At 36.7% G+C, this 21,237-nt stretch overlaps 1 protein-coding gene across 2 annotated transcripts; it reads left to right on the top strand.

The window, feature by feature from the left end:
- The first annotated feature begins 4,616 nt into the window (after positions 1-4,616).
- On the top strand, positions 4,617-17,831 carry LOC129257101 (uncharacterized). Of its 2 annotated transcripts, none has more exons than XM_054895357.2 (2): positions 4,617-4,932; positions 13,321-17,831. In XM_054895357.2, the coding sequence occupies exon 2, from the start codon at positions 13,346-13,348 to the stop codon at positions 15,569-15,571; it is 2,226 nt and encodes a 741-aa protein (XP_054751332.2). In that variant the 5' UTR covers positions 4,617-4,932; positions 13,321-13,345; the 3' UTR covers positions 15,572-17,831. The 2 variants fall into 2 exon arrangements, with proteins under 2 accessions (XP_054751332.2, XP_063953318.1); XM_064097248.1 differs by lacking the exon at positions 4,617-4,932 and adding an exon at positions 5,046-5,146.
- Positions 17,832-21,237: the final 3,406 nt, after the last annotated feature.

Here is a 21,237-nt window from a genome sequence, read left to right as displayed (position 1 = left end):
AGAAGCTCGATAGACATTGGGGTGGAGAGATGGGGATGGGAGACTAGAAAAGAAAGGCAGAGACAAAGAAAGAAAGAAGAGCAGTGGCCAGAAACTTAGGGTGGGGGGCACGGAGGCATATTGCCACTGGCATAAGCATGGGGGCTTGGGTCTTGAGGGACACTAGCCCCCCCCCCCAAAAAAAAAAAAAAATAATAATAATAATAATAATAATGAAAAAAATAAGTATTTCATTTAATTTCTTTTCGGTTGTGATGACAGTCAAGGGGATATTATTCTAGATTTACAGCCCCCGGTACTGCCCATGCCATGCAGAGGGCCAGTACAATGCACTATGTATTACAGTTCAGAAGATAGTTGTTGGGAGTCTAATGCGTATGATAAAGCGTTTAATAAAATAATGTTGGATCTCCCAAGCCAATAGGACAATTTGAAAGTAATACAGTAAGACAAAAAGAAAAAGGGTCTAACAAAATTAAAGGCCCATTGACCTAGGATTTGTTACGGAGTCTTTACTCTATAGACCCAGCCTGCCTTATCCCAGATTGGGGCTGTCTGGAGGAAACAGCGCTGTCCCCTTTTCAGATCAGCATCTCACAAATTTTAAGCTCTCGCTTTGCGCTTGCATATTTGTATAGTAATATATATATATATATATATATATATGCGTGTAGTTGAAAAAAATGTCCAGATATTATAAGATTTTTGTAATTAGGTGGTCAGTAGATCTATTCAAGATTTATTACCCTGCATATTTTGGGGTATTGCTGCTTGCATAATGTGTTTAGCTCCATGGTTTTAAACAGAAATACACAATGTTGTAGAATAGGTTTACATAAGGGACTGGTTCATGCTGTAATTTTGAACAAATAGTATGTAGGCTATACCTTTAAAACATGAACATTTACCCACTGGCGGATCCGGGGGGGGGGGGGGCAAAGCCGGCCCGTGCCCCCCCCCCCCCTTGAGAGGTACAATTAAAATTTGTAATATAAAAGTGTGCCACCCCCCTGAAAGTGAAGACCCCTTTCTTATATATATTTTTTTTACTTATCGATTTTTTTTCGTGGACGAAATGTCCTTATTTTTTGTTGAAAACCATTTTTTTTACTTGTCCCCCCTTTTGGAAAATCCTGGATCCATCCCTGGATTTACCCCTTTTCGGGTCAATTACAAATTTCAGCTCGCGCACCCGGTGGGGGGGGGGGCAGTCAAATATATTGCTGTACACACGCGTGACCAAAAAATGCGTTTAAAGATTTTGGACGCGGGCCGCGGGTGCATTTAAAGGGTATCGATAAAAAACCGATTTAAAAAAAAAAAGTGTTTTTTAAAGACTGGTCAAGGGTCAATCGCGGGGTCAAACGTATTCAGGGTATTTTTTTACAGAGCTTTTTTTAAGACTAGCCAAACGTGTTTAGGGTATGCTTTTTCCCCCCAAGCCTTTTCCCCGGGGCTTTTTCCTCCTCGTTTCTGAAAAGAGTTCGGTCCCGAGACAAAACTTGTTTAGGGGTATATTCTGGCGACAACTTGTTTAGGGGCCAAAATGTGTAAATGAAGCCCGCGGAAAAAAACTTGTTTAGGGGTACGTTATTTTGCACACAGAGAAAAACTCGTTTCGGGGGTGCTTGGAAATAATTCAGTCACGCATGAGTACAGCAATACATTTGACTGCCCCCCCCCCCGGGCTCACGTATTGCGCTACAATTTTGTTTAATGAGACATGTTCACAATGTCTATCTATCCATAAATTCCAGCTTCCGCTTAGAGCTCGCATTATTAATTTATAGAAATACGTAATACGTGTCATGTTCATAAATTTCTTCAAAAAGTCCTTAAAACTACCCATTTTAAGATCACTTCATCCACAACTTTTAGCCTGCACTTCGCCATTTCATTTTAATGTATTTTGTATAAAAAAATCTTTGGTATTTTTAACCATGCAGGATATTCAGAAATTAATTGCATGTTAAAGATTATTGCGATTGAATATCAATTATTTCACCCTTTCTATATTTTACTAGGGTTAAATGTAAGTACAAACAAAACTAAAAGATTCGTTTCCATCGATATGTGTCACTTCCTAAAGTTCTTAAGTTAAAGGAGGCAGAGAAAACTCGGAAAGTTATCATAAGGATCAAACTATCCAGATTTTGAATCTCTTTAGAAAGTATTGTGATGGAGATGGGATTCTGGAAGGAGTGAGTGCGAGGGACGTGGGTGTCGATCGGTGTTCATAATCCTCTGTGACTGAGGGTTTTTTTCCTTTTAGTTTCAGGGGTGGGGTCTATATGGCTTTACGAGTCTAAATTTTCTTGTCGGCCAGACATGGTGTAAAGGGCAGACTTTGAATTTTTTTTAAATCTGCGAGCAAAAAATGTCATTTTCGTACAAAATCTAATTTTTGATAGATTTTTACATGATATTTTCCTTTCCCTTAATAATTTGGTATTGAAAACTTTTCGTGGTCTATGCCCCAAGACCTTTGTCTGTACAGTTGGGACTCGGGGAGGGTAGTCCTTAAAATCGAAGTTTAAGCGTATAATGTATTTCTACAACAAAACAAGACTTCAAGGACTAGACCTATATGCAAAGCGCAAGCAGAACTTTTTGAAAAAAAATAATATGAAAACTAGCCATTTGAGGACTTTTATTGGTTTCCATGGGTATTTCCCTTTTATACACGCTTCTGAATTTATTTTGTATGTTCTCCACTTATTTTACTGAATAAACATTAAAAATGGTGGTAAAACCACACCATGCGATTATTTGCAGGGAGTGGTAAATTAAACAAAAAAGATAATGTCACATATAAAAACATGAATATGTTATTCTATTCAATTCTTGAACTTTTCTTCTCCATCCTTCTGTTTGTAACAATTTCCGAAATGAATTGTTCCATTCAATAGCAAATAAACATAAAAATTATGAGAAGAGCAATATCAATGGTTACCATGTGTGCACAGCGCTTCTCAACCTTTTTTGTAACTCTAGGACCACGGTTACACTTCGTAATTCCGAAGCTTCGTAATTCCGAAGGTTCTTTATTCCGAAGGTTCGTAATTCCGAAACACGCAAATTGCCTATACCTCGATGTTCGTTAATCCGAAAACGTAAAAGGGTTCGTTAATCCGAACATTTGTGGCGTTATTCCGAAGGTTCGTTATTCCGAAGGTTCGATAATCCGAAAACGAAATAAGGTTCGATGTTCCGAAGGTTCGTTAATCCGAAAACGAAATAAGGTTCAAGGTTCGTTTATCCGAAAACGAAATAAGGTTCATTGTTCCGAAGGTTCGTTAGTCCGAAAACGAAATAAGGTTAGTTAATCATTTAGTTTTCGGACAAACGAACCTTCGGAATTACGAACCTCATTTCTTTTTCGGATTAACGAACCTTCGGAATTACGAACCTCACTTTGTTTTCGGACTAACGAACCTTCGGAATTACGAACCTCATTTCGTTTTCGGACTAACGAACCTTCGGAATTACGAACCTTTGGAAATACGAACCTTCGGAATAACGAACCTTCGGAATATCCGAACCTTCGGAATAACGAAGCTTCGGAATTACGAATGTATGCGTAGGACGGCTACCATCATCATGATAGTCATTGTTATCTTTATTACTATTATTTTTTATTATTTATTACAGTTTATGATTTTGATCATTATCATAATAATTATAATTATGAATGTTATTATTTAATGTTATCATTATTATTATTATTATTATTTTCATTATTATCCCTATCCGGGATCGACACCCGTGGCGAGGGAACAAAATGCGACAGACATTTTGAAATTGTATGATTTAAACCCTGAAAACATTTTTAGTTTCTTCTAACCCTCAAAGGGCTGTCCTGATTTCATTTTTAGCATTGAATGATTACCGGTCATCTTGGGGAGCAGCATTTTAGCAAGAAGCAGATGAAAACCTACAACAGCCAGAACAACAAAGTGACATCATTTGGCGACTGAGCCCATTGCAAAGTTAGTTTAATGACAAAATACTTACAGGGAATGATAATTCCAGGTAGCAAAGTATATAAGCGAGCAAAATACTTGCAATGTAAACCCTTGATATCACAGTTTTCTAATCTAAATTCATATATTCTTTTCCTAGTTCCTTTTACAGCTCATTAACACTTTTAAAGCCAACGAACAACCATAATGCAATCGTTGAAAAAGTACGTAAATTTTACAATATAAAGTAAAGTTGTTTCGGGGAGAGGGTGGTCTCAGTGTGTTTTTAATATTGTTATAGTTGTGGTTTCCCATGTTTATGAACAGTGCAGTGATGTGAGGCACACAAAGTAAATACAAATAAACAACAGGCTACAAACACCATGACAGCCACGTTTACCACAGAATATTCATGAAAACGCTTATGACAATTTAATCAGAAATTCGTTCAAATCCACAACTTGTGCTTTGTATAAGCTGATTCTGGACTAGTATCATGGAACATTAACGAGATGTAAATTGATAAGAGTTGAGCATCCACGTGTTGCAGCTCTCAATGCTGTCATCGAATTCCCAGGCAATGAGCTAATATTTAACCAATCACAGCCTGTTTTGAACCAGCAGCGATACGGCATGACCTTTGACTGCAAACCCAAATTAAGGACCTATCCATGGTTAAAGGCTCAAAATCCTGTTTACTCTTCTCTCCCTTTTTATCATTTTTCGTCTGCGGTATGCGAGTGACTTTTCATGATCATCGAAGCGCAAGATGCGTTATTGAATGACAAAATCACGGATCATTGTCTACCCCCTGCTATTATGAAGATAAATAATCGGGTAACAAGGAAGGCTGGAATTTAGGAAAGCTATATCACAATCTGGACTTTCGCTTGAGATATTGAAATTGACGCTTTTTCACTCGTACAGCAGCAACCTTCTTTCCTACCAGTATTTTGCAGCAGTTGAAACGGTAAGTCATGCACACCCTAGCTAATTAACATACCAATATAAACAAGGTTGTAAGTAAACTCTGTGTCATCGCTTTTTGTCGCGTTCGTGGGTAGTACTTTCCAGTCTACTTTTATTGTTGTACGCGTGGAAGATACATCTACATGTAAAAATTTTAGTGGCTTTTCGCGCGTACAGTGGTTGGCTTGGAATGTAGTTTACAGCCTCTACAGCAGGTGGGTGCGGTATCTACTGCTGGTATACACGCTTTGTGGTGCTTGGTTGGTTGTGGTGGTTTGTCTGGTCTGGGTGTAAAATGTTACGTGCATACATTATGTTATGTATTTGGCAAATATTATACAGATCAAGGTCGACTGATATCCCGAGCTGACTTGAGTTAATATTGTTGCCTTTGCTTTATCTGTTATATTTGTCATGCAGACTAAATTATTTTGTTCTATTTATTAATGAGTCGGTTTCTTCAGGATTGTGACTTTATCACAATCTGATCTTATTCCTCTCGCACGTTGCTGCGAGCGCGGTCATGCCTGCTCTGCCACTATGATATTAAATACATTGGTAAAATGATTATATACAATAAGTTCGTAAATATATGCATGTCCAGCCACAATTATTTGGAAAGATTGACCGATTATTTATCAGTTAAGACTTGGACTGATTTCGACCAAGTGCTCTTTTGAACATAAAAAACATTTATTATCTTTTGGCCGTGCACCCTTTTCAAGAGTGTACATATTGTGTATCAATCCCGGTATTGTAATTGTACAGGGGTCTCATTGTTTTATTTGTTATATTTTTTTTACCAAAGTGTGATCAATGCCAATATTTAGATTTTCTCCATGTATGCACATTCTTTTAATGTTTATATACGCATACATGTACCACTCCCCCCCCCAAAAAAAAGCACTAGGGCCATAACATGTACACCCTACACGTAGTATGATGATTATACATGTATTTGAGCCTCCCATGATTACCCCCCCCCCCCCGCTAAACTTCCCCATACTTACTATTAAAAAAAACGGATATAAGTACAATAACTTGAATAAGCATTCTATTTAACATTATAGTGTGCTAAATTATTGTGCTTTGGGTAAAGTGGTCGGGATCACTGACGGATCCGGGGGGCACGTACACCCCCCCCCCCCCCCTTGGGAGGCATATTCGAAATTCGCCTGAAATAGAGCAACGTTTTATTAACATTAATAATTTGTCTTCATGACAATTTGCCTTTTTTAATACTTCTTCATTTCAATGCAAAAGCAATGTTAAATTATTTACCTCCAAATATTCGGCTGAATCCTTGAATTCTTACATTTTAATGAAATAGAATCAACTTTCATTCGAATCTACCACGATGTTATTTAGTATTCACGTTATTTAAAAACCCTTTACTGTAGTTTCGAAGTTGCTGCCATGCAAATAGCAAATTACGTGATTCTGGAAAGAATGGTTTATATGGTATGGATAGCTTCTGGACTTCACTTTCATATGACAAAATAAATACACAACTGAATCTACCCGTGGAAAATGCAATGCTACGATATTAAATGCAGTTCATGGTCATTGTTGCATATATAATCTTGATCAATAAAAAAAATCAAACCCAGACTTATCGTAATTGATCATGAAACTATCAGAACCCTTTTTTCTCAAAAGGACTCGATTCTCACAAATTCCTGCACGACCTGATTTTTCATAATACAGTATACCCTTTGAAATGAGCAATACTCACTCAAGCATGAATAATTTCCATACGTATGGACATGGTCCATACGTATGAAAATTATTCATGTTTGATGCGTCGATCTGGGGGGGGGGGGGCGGCTAATGTATGCAATGCAAATATATGTTTTAAGCAGCATTGTAAACCACTATGAAGTCATTATAACATACAAAGTTGTGAATTTTTCGAGTCTGTGTTTATTTTCAAAAGTGTATTTAAAGTTTATTTTTTATTTTTATATTTTTTGTTACACACAAGGTAAAGTGAAAATCATAATGATAATGGTATAATATATTCTGAAACAGCAAACTTGGGGAAGATGGATATCCTTGCCACAACTCTAAGGGTTACTCCAGACTAAGGATCATGTGATTTGAACAGAAAGAGAAAGATCAGACAAAATAAAACGATAAAAAAATCATTCAAATCGGATAAGGAATAATAGGGAATGACAAAGTTATGGCCATTTCAAATTCATTATTTCGTTATAACAGTAGTGTGCTCATGAATATGCAATGAGCAAACTTATGTCATATCCGTACTTTACATTTTGTATTTTATTATAATTTATGGATTGTGTTGATTTGAATTTTTTCTCCAAGAATGTAGAAATAGGAGTGACTGCTGATTTACTGTGTAACATAATCATTGCTGAAACTCATTTCATTACAAGGGAGACATGTTATACAGAGAAGTATGAAAATTCTCATGATTTTATATAACAGAATAAGAAAAAAGGAAAAGTGGGGACATCATCAGCCCACCTATTGCATATTCATGACTGAGGGTATGTAAGTGTTTTCAACGGCGTTTGATTCCCCCCTTTAACCTTAATAACTTTGTAACAGTTCATAAAAGCTCAAACATTAAATCATGACATATCTGTTGAATATTGGCACTTCTGACGGGTACACTATCCCATCAGACCCTATCAATGCAAACCGCAGTGTATTGTTTGGATCATGACTCATCGAGCGTCCACCATTCTTGTGAATTGTGTTTGTTCTTGAAGACAGCCCGGTGTGAATGAAATAAACCATATAAATAAACATTTTCATTCATCATGACTATACCAGGGTGAACTATAATGGACAAAAGTTTAGCGGATGCTGCATGAAACCACAATCATAATTATCTTGATTGTGATAAACAAATAATACCATGATCATGTCTTCATTTCTTGTTTTTCGTTTGGTTTTCGAATAACATTGTGAAGTATTGGATGTCATCAGAAAAACACAGTCTTCATCGAGATGTTGACATGTGATGAGTGGAATTAAACCGGAAAAGGGTGATAGTATTTTGAACAAATCTAAACCCTGGTTTAGATTTTTCTCTTCTCAAATAGTATACATAAAAGTAAACAAATGAGTCGAACAGTTGTATAGATTGTCAATTATCCAAAGAAGATACTGTATTTTACTGATATTTTCGATTTATTTTCCTGATGTACACCACTCTCTAAAATGACTTTTTGTGATTTCCTCTACGATAGTTGTCCGAAAAAATATCAGCCACTCGAAGCACATTTGTCAATTTGAGATTTCCCATAGAAAATACAACAAGGCTTTCCAACCCTCCATATATAATTTAAAAACAAATTTTGATAAAACTTTTCTATTCTTCCTTTTATTTTACCCTTTCTCCTTAGACTGATTCTCCCCTTGGATTTTTAAAGGTCAAGTCTACCCCAGAAAAATGTTAATTTGAATAAATAGAGAAAAATAAAACTAGCATAAAGCTAAAAATTTCACCAAAATCGGATGTAAAATAGGAAAGTTGTGACATTTTAAAGTTTCGCTTATAGTTTTTCACAAAACAGTTATATATGCACAACTCAGTGACATGCAAATGATACAGTCGATAATGTCTCTCGCCCACTCTTTTTTTTTTTTTTTTTTTTTTTGAATTACAGTGTATACAATATTTCATTTTTACAGATTTGACAATAAGGATCAACCTGACTGAAACATATAGTAGTATAACAGTGCCAATTTCACATGTTCAGGGAGGAATTAATCTTTGTTTCACTTGACAATGAGGAGAAATTAGAATGTTTCCTATTTCATATAATGAAATAGAAAAGAAATAGGGAGTAGATGACGTCATCATTCTCATTTTCACACCGACCAGGATGTGCATATAACTGTTTTGTAAAATTAAGCGAAACTTTCAAATGTAATAACTTATTTTACACCCGATTTTGATGAAATTCTCAGCTTTATGCTTTTTGGAATTTTCTTTTTTATTCAAATCAACTTTTTGTTTGGGTGGACTTAGGTTAGACAAACTTATATCAAAGAGGCCGTGTACCTCCCCCGCCTCCCCCCCCCCCCCCCCCCCGGGTTCGTAAGTCCGCATCACTGAATAAACAAGTCTACGGTGCGTATCCAAATAAAGGTAATCCAAATTTATAGGGATAATTCTGATGTATATCGAAATATTTAAAAATATTTCGATATACATTTATCAGAATATAAAAGAACAACTCCTTATCTTGTTATTACTACCTTACTTGTACCACTGTCAGCACGCATGGCTCAATAATTCATTTTGAAGACAAGAGATACAGATTCTATTTTCCTAAATGTTGGTAAAATGGATGAAGTGATGTAAGCTACCTCTTCAGCCTCGCTTCACATAGCCAACAATATAAAGGGCTAATCCAAACTACAGTGCGTATCACAAAAACTTTACACTTTGAACCACCCAAATTAACATTTTAACCCTACGTAAGCAAAACCTTTACCCTTTTTATGCCATCTGGATCTGAGGACACAAATGATTGCAAACAAAGTCTATTTCAGACATCGCCAGCATTCTTTCACTATTAGTTTTATCATTTAACGTGGGACCACATTTCATATTTCATTTGATACTTGTTTCTCCACACTTTTCCCAAGGTTGACAATGATTAAGAAACCTAAAATCAAGCATTAGCCATTTCATGTGAATCACAGCTCCGTGTACATGGTGTAAAGCAGATATCATCATGATGGCCTCGGTGTGTGGGGAAGGGGGGGGGGGGGGGGGGGGCGCTATGAAGTGTTTTGGCAAGGAAACAAGTTAAAAAGGTAAAACATATCTTCAAATCAATCTTCCGAGCTTAAGTCATGTGTTTTTGTCTCATCTGCATAGCAGAGTGAGACTATAGGCGCCGCTTTTCCGACGGCGGCGGCGGCGGCGGCGGCGACGGCGGCGGCGGCGGCGGCGGCGACGGCGGCGGCGGCGTCAACACCAAATCTTAACCTGAGGTTAAGTTTTTGAAATGACAGCATAACTTAGAAAGTATATGGACCTAGTTCATGAAACTTGGCCATAAGGTTAATCAAGTATTACTGAACATCCTGCCTGAGTTTCATGTCACATGACTAAGGTCAAAGGTCATTTAGGGTCAATGAACTTAGACCATGTTGGGGGAATCAACATCAAAATCTTAACCTAAGGTTAAGTTTTTGAAATGTCATCATAACTTAGAAAATATATGGACCTAGTTCATGAAACTTATACATAAGGTTAATCAAGTATCACTGAACATCCTGCATGAGTTTCACGTCACATGACCAAGGTCAAAGGTCATTTAGGGTCAATGAACTTTGGCCGAATTGGGGGGTATCTGTTGAATTACCATCATAACTTTGAAAGTTTATGGATCTGATTCATGAAACTTGGACATAATAGTAATCAAGTATTACTGAACATCCTGTGCAAGTTTCAGGTCACATGATCAAGGTCAAAGGTCATTTAGGGTCAATGAACTTTGGCCAAATTGGGGTATTTGTTGAATTACAGCCATAAATTTGAAAGTGTGTTGGTCTAGTTCATAAAACTTGGACATAATAGTAATCAAGTATCACTGAATATCCTGTGCGAGTTTCAGGTCACATGATCAAGGTCAAAGGTCATGTAAGGTCAAAGAACTTTGGCCACGTTGGGGGTATTTTTTTAATTGCCATCATATCTCTATAAGTGTATTGGTCTAGTTCATAAAACGTGGAAATAAGAGTAACCAAGTATCACTGAACATCTTGTGCGAGTTATAGTAGTTTTCAAAATCAGCACTGCTGCTATATTGAATCGCGTGATGCAGGTGAGACGGCCAGAGGCATTCCACTTGTTTATGATTAACGTCTACTTTTATTTACATAACTATTTTCAAGTTCTGCGCAAATCATTTTTCACGAACTTTTCAAAATTAAGTGGTGCTCACTCAAGCGGAAAGATTTTTCGACAGTTATATCGTCATTTAATTAAAGAGATCTGTACATGTACCAATGATTGAATGTGGAAAAAGCTTCAGGGTATTGCAAATAAATAATTTTAAAGCATTATTTCTTAGTGTAAACTTTTTTGATACGCATTGTATAATCGTGTCAAATGAAAACGAAATCACTCAGCTGAGGCATCGGTGGAAATTTTATCTCGGCCCAAATGGCCAATACTTGGAAAAATAAAATTCGTACCTTATCACGTCTTTAACGTGAGTTGAATCGGGAGTGGTATAAGAGGTACAAGTAGGGTATCGATTAAAAAAGTTGCTTCTTCATTAAAGTGGTAAGTTTGAAATATGCTATTCAAAATATTCTCGAAAATTTGATTTTCTTTTCTTTTTACCCACTGTATATCAGAATTTTTCTTACATAACGTCATATTTTTTATCTTTTACAATCTCCTACCCATCCCTCTCTCTCTCTCTTTTAACATATCCCCCTCTCTATATCTATCTATTAACCTGTACATACATGTATGTATGTATCTATCTTTCTATCTGTATATCTAATTATCTATCTATCTCTTATTTTTTCTCCCATTATCCCCTCACTTCCACCCTATCACTGTATTTTACATCTTTATCTCGATTTTCTTTAATTAGCAAAATTCCTTCATTATTTTCTCTCTCTTTTCCTCACTGCTGTTTTTAATGATCTCCTCACATATTCATTGATCATTGGGATGTGCTTTTTGAAATGCCAAGACTACTCCCCATACACAACTTCCATTTCGTAATTTTGTTTTCCGTATTTGAAGTGTATAGCAGAAGGGCAACTCTACGTACATGAGCACGATCAGTATTGTACTTCTGTTCAATATCGCTTTCTCCTCACGTTGTCAAAACAGGAGTGGGTGACGCCCTTCTTTTAATAATGAAAAGCGGGAAAAAGCTTCATTGAATGTTTCATATCCATTTTCCACGTGAGGAAAGCCGTTCATTTGAGTTAGATGTATTCTATATTGGCGTTGGGAAGAGACTTTTTTATGAGTCATCACCGTGTTTTGCTGCCAGTGTGGCTTATTATTACTATACAGGCGTGGGCAGTAACTGTAATATGAAGCTCCATAGTACTCTGCATTGTAATCAATTCAAATCATCCATCGCCAATCATTTGGATACATACAGTCAGTTTGTCTCTTGATTTCAACAGTTTGTATTGTGGATTTCATCGGATATCACACGAGTATTCCTTGTAAAATTTTGACAAATGCACGGTAGTTTATTTATTTTGGAAGTCAGTGTCCCGTCATGGTTTCACTCATAAATCACCGATCTGAAAATTGGACTTCAGAATCATCTGCTTATCACCCAGAGAATGCTGAGAGGAAGATTGCACTGTTAAACCATGGACCTATTACATGGTTAAACCGTGTTCCGAGGTAGATGTCTCAAATTATCACGCACAGTGGCATTTGATTTGAATTTTTCTTTGTTTTTGTATTTAATAATGTTTTACATATTGGTGTTTCTCGATAAAGTGAAGTGTTTCTATCACTCGGTATTAGCCTAAGTAATATGCAAATTTACTTGAGTAGACCCTCAGTATATTTCAACCAATTACTTGGCCATCGAGTGATTTTTAATTATTACTTTTGCAGTCACTATTCTCGTTTGCGGGATAAAAGTGGCGAAATTAAGTCGTAACCTACTTAATGGAACGATCTTGTATGATTTCTCTCTTGTTACAACATTTTAAACGGCATACATGTAATGCAGACGATTTTGCCCATCATGCAGGAAGCTGATTATGAGCAAAATTTTATGGCGTCTGGACGCGCTACCAAATGATAATTATTTCTCTATACTCACAGAATGAATTTTTCAATTTCATTGTTGATGGCTTGTTGCAGATCATTTATTTTTAAAGTCAAATCAATGTTAACCAAAGCCTTTACATTACCTTGGCCATAAAAATGGAAACAATTATAACTACATGTATATGGGTTGTCAGTTACCCACCATCTGTGCATACAAATGCATGCCTACAATTTATGGGGTCTTATGACTCATTTTCCATAATACTTTGTGTGTAAAGGTTTACCTGTTGAACTCTGACATCATTCAATAGTGTCGATTTTTCTTCTTTTCAATTTCTTTCTGTCTACCATTTCATGAAGAAGCTTTTCGCGCAAAGCTAAGTCTCATCATCAAATGCGTGTATTTTTGGTATGGTTTTTTAACAGCACCAATAGCCAGTCATAATCCAAATAATTTTTGATCTCAACATTTCGCGTTCATGTTTTGTATGATTTCTCTCTTTGTATGATTTCTCTGACGTAGTGTAGTCCTACATTTGGGGAAAATATCGTGTTTTAAACAAGTACAATTGATGTTGAATGAACCGTTCCACGTTATGAGTACATAATATCGTTTTCTCTTTTTTTTCGCAGATTAAATGGTGTCACTGTTGGAAAGATGGACAACGACCTTGACAACACACTCTCTTGCCCGATCTGCTACGAGCAGTATGGTATCCCTAAGGCACTTCCGTGTCTCCACACATTCTGCCGAAGTTGTCTTGAAAAGATGGCTGATGGATACATGACCATAACATGCCCCATCTGCAGCACTGTTCATAAACTCCCAGACAATGGAGTCGACGGATTCAACACCAACTATGCCCTAGTTGACGTCATGACTGATATTAAATCTCCGAAATTCAAGGAAGTCATGAACAGGAAGAATAAAGTTGAAGAAATGCAAGGTATTGTCAAAAGGGAAGTGAAAAATCTGAAACACCTTGTTGATGTTGTCCACACTCCGCTTCTCCAAAGCATCACGTCATTGAAAAAAGGTACCGAGCAGCAGATGAAAGAAAAGGCCAAGTTGGTGAATGAGCTGTATGACCGTATTATCGCTCATGCTCAAAAAGAGCGGGAGAAACACATCAGCGGGATTGAGAAAAGTAGTGGCGTCGCCATTAGATACTTTGACAACGCTCAAAGTATGATCCTTAAGGAAAAGGCCAAGATCGAATCCTTTTACACAAAAGCCTCGCGGAAATCCTACACGGACTTGGAGATAATGGACCTAAATGAATTCTTGCGAGATGCCGCCGAACATAATCGAGGTGGTAGGAGAATAGCAACAGAACACTCCCATCTCATGTGGAATGATATTGATGTATCAGAAAATAAAGATCATATGAGGCAGATTGATTCCACTCTTGGAGACATCGTTCGAGTCCATGGAATGAAACGTTCTCATCGTCCCAGGATCGGAACTATGGAGAGTGGAAAGCACAACAGACCATCCTTGAATCGACTGAGAAGTAAGAGTGAACCGTATCCGGATGCAATAGAAGCAGCTTGTCTGCCCAAGGTGGATAGCAAGAAGCTAAGTGACCCTGTTCGTACTGTCGTAGATAGTTTCCTACAGATGGTACGTAGTAACAACCATCGTGTAAATGACGAAAAGAAAAATGACTTGAATTCAACCACGTCTGGCACTTCGAAAAGACCACTCACCAGTCCTACGACCTCAGCGAAGAGGAGCTTGTTTGGTGACCCTCCTCCCTATGCTAATAGAATAATGCGCAGATCTAAGTCAGATGAAGAGCCACTAGTCGTTCCTCAACTACAAACGACTGAATCTGCTCCTAGACGGTCAGATAGTACTAAATCCACAGGTTCTGGTAACAGCTTTAGTTCAGGGACACCGTCGATACAAGGCCAACCTGGACCCCAGAAGCCTCCCAGAGCTGTCACAGCTTCAACCTTGCATTCGCCCTGCGGAATCGCTATCACAACCAATGATGAATTAATGATAGCAGAGCGCAAAAGTGGTATAATCAGACTCACCCATCCCCGAACTCTCCGGATGAAGAGGAATATCAGACCATTCAGAGGTCACATCGACGAAGCCAAAATGCACGCTCTATTTGACCTCACCGTACTTCCTAATGGAGATATCGCCGTCACGGATTCAAGTCTTAAAAAGATGATCTTCCTCCAAAAATTCAACAATTATGGTGCACCTCAACAGATATGGATGCCACACGATATGGTTCCTCGCGGCATCACCAGCGACGGAGCTTGCATGTATGTCTGTGATGCTGGCAACGCATGTATTCAAGTGTATACCCACACAGGGAAACACTGTAGTAGTATTGACCTGGACAATCTCACAACAGATCGGTCACCTGCTATCTCCGAGGTGTGTCCACAGTCCATCACAGTCAGTCCCAACGGTCACATTCTTGTAAGTGACATCATCAACCGATGCCTTTACCTAGTTCTGCGCACTGGTGAAATCAGCAGACTGCCCATGAAGTTCATTACAAGGAACGGTGTCCGCTGTTCGACAGCACACTATGACGCTGTTCCCCGTGGCGTCTGCTGGCTGGACGACCACCACGCCCTCATAGTAGAAGGAATCAGCCAGGAAGTCCTCCTCGTCAATATCCTGGACATGGCATTGGTTCACGTGATCCGACGGAGAGAGTTTATCTCTCTGCAGGGCATGGTACTTGATTCCTCTGGTCAAGTCCTCATCACAGACATTGAAAACGACAGAATCCATGTAATCACTAAGTCAGACTTGCCTTCCCATAGCCGTGGAGGACACTACACTCAACCTATGCGACGCTCAAAGAGTCTGACCAGAGAAGTGTCAATCCATGATCAAGGTACATTAGTATGAGATAACATTCATGTTAGTACCTTACGTTTCAACTCGATTCACATCAACTCATTTGCAAAACAAGACTATTTAGTTTGTATGGTGGGACCAGGGTCCCGTTGCACTACATTTACTATTTAACACAATGTTACTGCCAATGTTAAGATTTATCCGACGGCAGTGGCGTATCTAACGGGTGCAAGGGGGACACGTGTCCCGGGCGCTACTTTTAGTGGACGTATCCTATTTATGAATTTCCACAATAGTCCCTAAAATTTTCCCCTTTCATGTAAGTATATCAAAAATTTCAGCTCACTGATCGTACTTGCACTAATTGCTTGGTTAGAAACGTATCGTAGGATTATTTATTCCTCCTTTAAATGTCCCGATTTCAGGTCTAAATAGAAATAATTTTCAGCTCGCTTCGCTTGACTTTGAAAAGGGCGCGATTTTAGCATTTGCCCCGGGCGCCGCTTTTCCTAGATAAGCCACTGCCCGACGGGGCCCTCGAATGTTCTTAATCTTATTATTATAATACATACAACATTAAATTTAAGATTTGTTTTATTTACTGCGATATTGTGGCTTTTTGATAATGTATATGAATTGATATTATATGCCTTATAAAGGATTTTCAAAGAAATTCATCGAACTTCATCTCATCATTGAGGCACATTTCGCGGCAATAATCGGGTATTGCTTCAAATTATGTGTGTGTGTGTGCGATGTTACAGAAACAAAAAAGAAAACATTCTTGCATCATTAATCACATTTCACAGCAGCTGTTTATCTGTCTATAATAAAGGTTTATTGAAGTTATGTTAAATTAGAATATTCGTCCAGCTAATGTATACTCGTCAGATTCTCATTAACGAATCATTAAGGTTAGGTTAACACCTAGACCTTGCAGTGGGTGGTAATCTGGAAGATAATTCACGAATTTTCGAAGACAATTACCAAACAAACTTAATCACGTTATTTTTTCAATTCGTTAATTTAATTGTTCCTTTCATTAAGCTATCGATTTGTTTATTGTTTTTTCAAATTCCAGTAATTTACCACTAATGACTGCTATTATAGATCTCTATGGTCTTAACCAGGGGCAGAAGAAATAAATATTTAAAATATATCTTTTATCCATTGATTTGTAAAGATTTATTTACTGGGTTTAAACATGATATAGTTCGTTGATCGTATTTTTTATTGAGTGACCGTATATGTTAAGATTTTTTTAATGATTGGTTTATAAATAATTTTTTAATCGCATATTGTTTGGGTATAATATGATGACCAGCCATATATGTTTAGGTGTAAAGTTAAGCTTTTCTCTACCATCTGAAAACAGGTATTATACATAAGACCTATTGAATCACATTGTACACTGTAAAAACGCTATTCAATATTTTTAACCACATTGTTTAAGCCTGTTATTCTAACAAATCTTGTTTAAAGTTTTAAACAAGTCGTTTAAAAGTTAAAACAACTTGTTTAAGTGACGGGTTTAAACAACATGCTATTCTCAAAATATGGTTATATCAAGTTAGCTTAAAATGGATGTAACTGTACACTGTTACTTTTGTTGAAGTTTAATTTTCATCATTCGTTATAAAAATTACTGGTGTTATAGCCGCTAATCGACAATCAAGAGTAAGAATTCAATAATGAAAAAGGGATATGATGAAAATGTACTTTGATTTCATACGGGTTTCTTATGGACATTCGCATTTTCCATGAAATTTTCTGGAATATTTATATATCAACTTTTTAAATGCAATTTCTTAAAAAATGTCCATAATTATGTATGTCGGATAAGTCGTTCTGATAATCACCACTGTATTATACAAATGGTCAGATGAGCCATAAATTTGTGAAACACAAAATACTGTCAAAATTGGTTATAATTTCTGTAAATAGGTCGTTTTGAATTTCACTTTTGCTCCTTATTTGTATAATAGATTTCTATCACTTTATGCTTACGTGCAGAACATGTAGACTGGTTGTCATGTTTGTAGATCAGCGGGCTTTTAAACAAAATGGTTTTCGCTTTTACCAGTGAATTAGAAGTGTATAGAAACACCAGTGGGCTTCTTTTGAAATAAGCAATATGATTATAGACAATCTTGATATTCACGTATTCAGTTAGATTTACAGGTAGATAATTGCAAATACAACTCCAGAAGAGATGCTACATGTTATGTGGTTATTCGCGGTCCATATTAGGCCTAATTTGTTTATTTGTTTGTCTAATTAACCCCCCCCCAAAAAAAAAAAAAAAGAAAGGTGGTAATGAGTTGAATGAAGGGTCGACTATGGTTGACAAAACTTTTTTTTGTTTCATGAAGCAAATAAGTGATCTAGTTATGACCCAGAGTTGTTTGGGTTTTTGTCTCGCCTGCATATAGCAGAGCGAGACTATGGGCGCCGCTTTTCCGACGGCGACGGTGGCGGCGGCGGCGGCGTCAACATCAAATCTTAACCTAAGGTTAAGTTTTTGAAATGACATCATGACTTAGAAAGTATATGGACCTAGTTCATGAAACTTGGACATAAGGTTAATCAAGTATTACTGAACATCCTGCTCGAGTTTCAGGTCACATGACCAAGGTCAAAGGTCATTTAGGGTCAATGAACTTAGACCATGTTGGGAAAATTATTTTCAAAATCTTAACCGAAGGTTAAGTTTTTGAAATGACATCATAACTTAGAAAGTATATGGACCTAGTTCATGAAACTTGGGCATAAGGTTGATCAAGTCTTAGTGAACATCCTGCTCTAGTTTCAGGTCACGTGACCAAGGTCAAAGGTCATTTAGGGTCAATGAATTTTGGTCAAGTTGGGGGTATTTGTTGAATTACTATCATAACTTTGAAAATATATGGATCTAGTCCATGAAACTTGGACATAAGGTTAATCAAGTATTAGTGAACATCCTGCTTGAATTTCAGGTCACATGACCAAGGTCAAAGGTCATTTAGGGTCAATGAACTTTGGCCAAGTTGGGGGTATTTGTTGAATTACCATCATAACTTTGAAAATTTATGGATCTAGTTTATGAAACTTGGACATTAGGTTAATCAAGTACCACTGAATATCCTCTGCGAGTTTCAGGTCACATGACCATGGTCAATGGTCATTTAAGGTCAATGAACTTTGGCCGTGTTGGGGGTATTTGTTAAATTACCATCCTAACTCTGAAAGTTTATGGATCTAGTTCATAAAACTTGGACATAAGAGTAATCAAGTATCACTGAACATCCTGTACGAGTTTCAGGTCACATGACCATGGTCAAAGGTCATTAAAGGTCAATGAACTTTGGCCGTGTTGGGGGTATTTGTTGAATTACCATCCTAACTCTGAAAGTTTATGGATCTAGTTCATAAAACTTGGAATATAAGAGTAATCAAGCATCACTGAACATCCCCTGTGAGTTTCAGGTCACAAAACCAAGTCAAAGGTCAGTTAAGGTCAATAAACTTAGGCCATGTTGTTGTAATTGTTGAAGTGCCATCATAACTTTGAAAGTTTATGGATAGAGTGAATGAAATGTGGACATGGGTGTAGTTGACAGTCTTAAGTCTCCGTTCAAATGTAATTTATGGTCAATGAACGTGGTATTATGTCATTATATGAATGATGTTTTTGTGAATGATTATTTTATAGTAGTTTTCAAAGTTAGCACTGCTGCTATATTAAATTGCGTAATGCAGGCGAGACTGCCAGAGGCGTTCCACTTGTTTACTTTTGTATTCTATTATTATTTTGATATAAAAAGGTTACGTTTTTCACTCTGTTGTGTAAAGAGCCTACCCCCTATATATGTCAGTTACTGAATTATTGCACTATTGGACCAGAAACATGAAATACCTGTAGTTTGAAATTGAATTATAGGATCATCTTCCCCACTTTTAACGTGATTCATACTGACCCAATAAGTGGCATTTTCTAGATTTTTTAATCCTTTTTGGCAAGCAATCATTATTCCATTTTGTAATTTCGTGAATTATGAAAATATTTAGCTGTTCGTTCTATGTAACATAGAAATTCTGACATCACACATTTTAGTGAAGTTATCTTGCTTCTCATTTGATTCTGTGATATCAGAATTTGTGATATAAAAGTAAGGATAGATTGTTAAAGGATTCGATATTTTGATAAGCACAAAGAAACCTATACATTATAGGATCCCAATTATGGTCAGAAGCTTGCAACATGGTTTGTCCATGTTTTCATATCACAATTTTCATGAAGCAATGTAAACAAAGAGCTGTGATTATACAGTAATGGGAAACTTCGCATTATTATCTAATCCAACTTGATCTCTTTATCCAACCTGATCTCTTTGACTACAGTATGTTTTATTTTTATTTAGTCAAATTTATAGAATAGATAGAACAAATTTCTTCTAGATTTGCGAGTCATGTGGTCAGTTTTATTAATGAGAATCTAATCATGCTAATCATTTTAATCAGTTGATCTAAGATATAGTAAATTATCATGAAGATAACATCGTAAATACAACTTAGATTGGGGTCGATCTTATCAAAATTAATGTGATCAGGTTCATATGCATTTCTATTCTGGAATTGTGTTGGATTTCGCGGGATCTTTATGACCATTTTTGGCAAGTCACTATGACAATAATTTGAATTTAATACATTAAGAAGACTCAAAGCACGGGCGGATGTAGGATTTTCCAGGGGGGGTGGGCAAAAATGTTTTAATTCCCGAATGTTAATAATTTTACGTCAGGAAAATTTTGACAAGCAAAAAAAAAGATGGGTCTTCACTTAGGCCCCTATTTTCCGAATAAAACAAATTTGTTTATTGCTAGCTATCAAAAAGTGGGCACGGGCCAGATGCCCCCCCCCCCATCCGCTACTGACTCAATTGAGCATAGTTTGAAAAAAAAAATGGATAAAAATATTCTTAGAAAAATCATAAAGATCGATCTAAAATCACGAAAAAAAGTAATTAAGTTTTTAATTTACATGTATAGCTTTTTTCCACAGAACATGATGCACATCTGGGTCTGCATGTAATGAGCAAATGATGACTGTCACTCCATAGCTTTGGTAATCATGAAGCTCTTCATTGACTCTCGATAAGCTGACTGTAGCGTTGACTTCAAAGTTCTACATGTACTAGGAATTAACACATCATTTGAAGGAATTCTGAAATATTTCATGTGTTGAATGATAACATACAAATGTTTTATGAAAATAAGCGAAATTGAAAATGTCATAACTTTCAAATTTTACGATGAAATTGTGAAATTTATGATAATTTCAGCATAATGCTTAATGATTATTATCTTCTGTCTGTTATATTTTATTCAACTGAATCTTTCTTTTTGTGTGATGGTCTTGACCTTTAAGTCATGTTATCATTCGGACCTGTCATTTGAAGTAATTTTGATGTGGGATGGGAAAATTCTGTATCACCGATAGGTGCCTGTAAGTTTTCAGAGAATATATTAAATATAGTCATGTAGTGTCTTACTAAAAAATATTGGCCTTAGATTTTAGTAAAACTAGCATTCACTTGTACATATTTTCTTTATTTTTGCACTGCAATAATTGTTTGTATATATAAGAATATGTGTAAATGCCGCACTGATTTTAAAGTTAAAACTTTGAAATAAAAGAAATGTTTTAAATTGATTCATATATTATATTACTGTTATGGT

Source organism: Lytechinus pictus, chromosome 3 (genome assembly GCF_037042905.1).
Source record: "Lytechinus pictus isolate F3 Inbred chromosome 3, Lp3.0, whole genome shotgun sequence".
Taxonomy (NCBI): Eukaryota; Metazoa; Echinodermata; class Echinoidea; order Temnopleuroida; family Toxopneustidae; genus Lytechinus; species Lytechinus pictus.
Note: the sequence above shows the minus strand (reverse complement) of the source record. Positions and strands in the feature narration are given on the sequence as shown.

Bases quoted from the DNA above. Each gene is read 5' to 3' on its own strand.
- LOC129257101 (XM_054895357.2), top strand. From the start codon at position 13,346: ATGGACAACGACCTTGACAACACACTCTCTTGCCCGATCTGCTACGAG.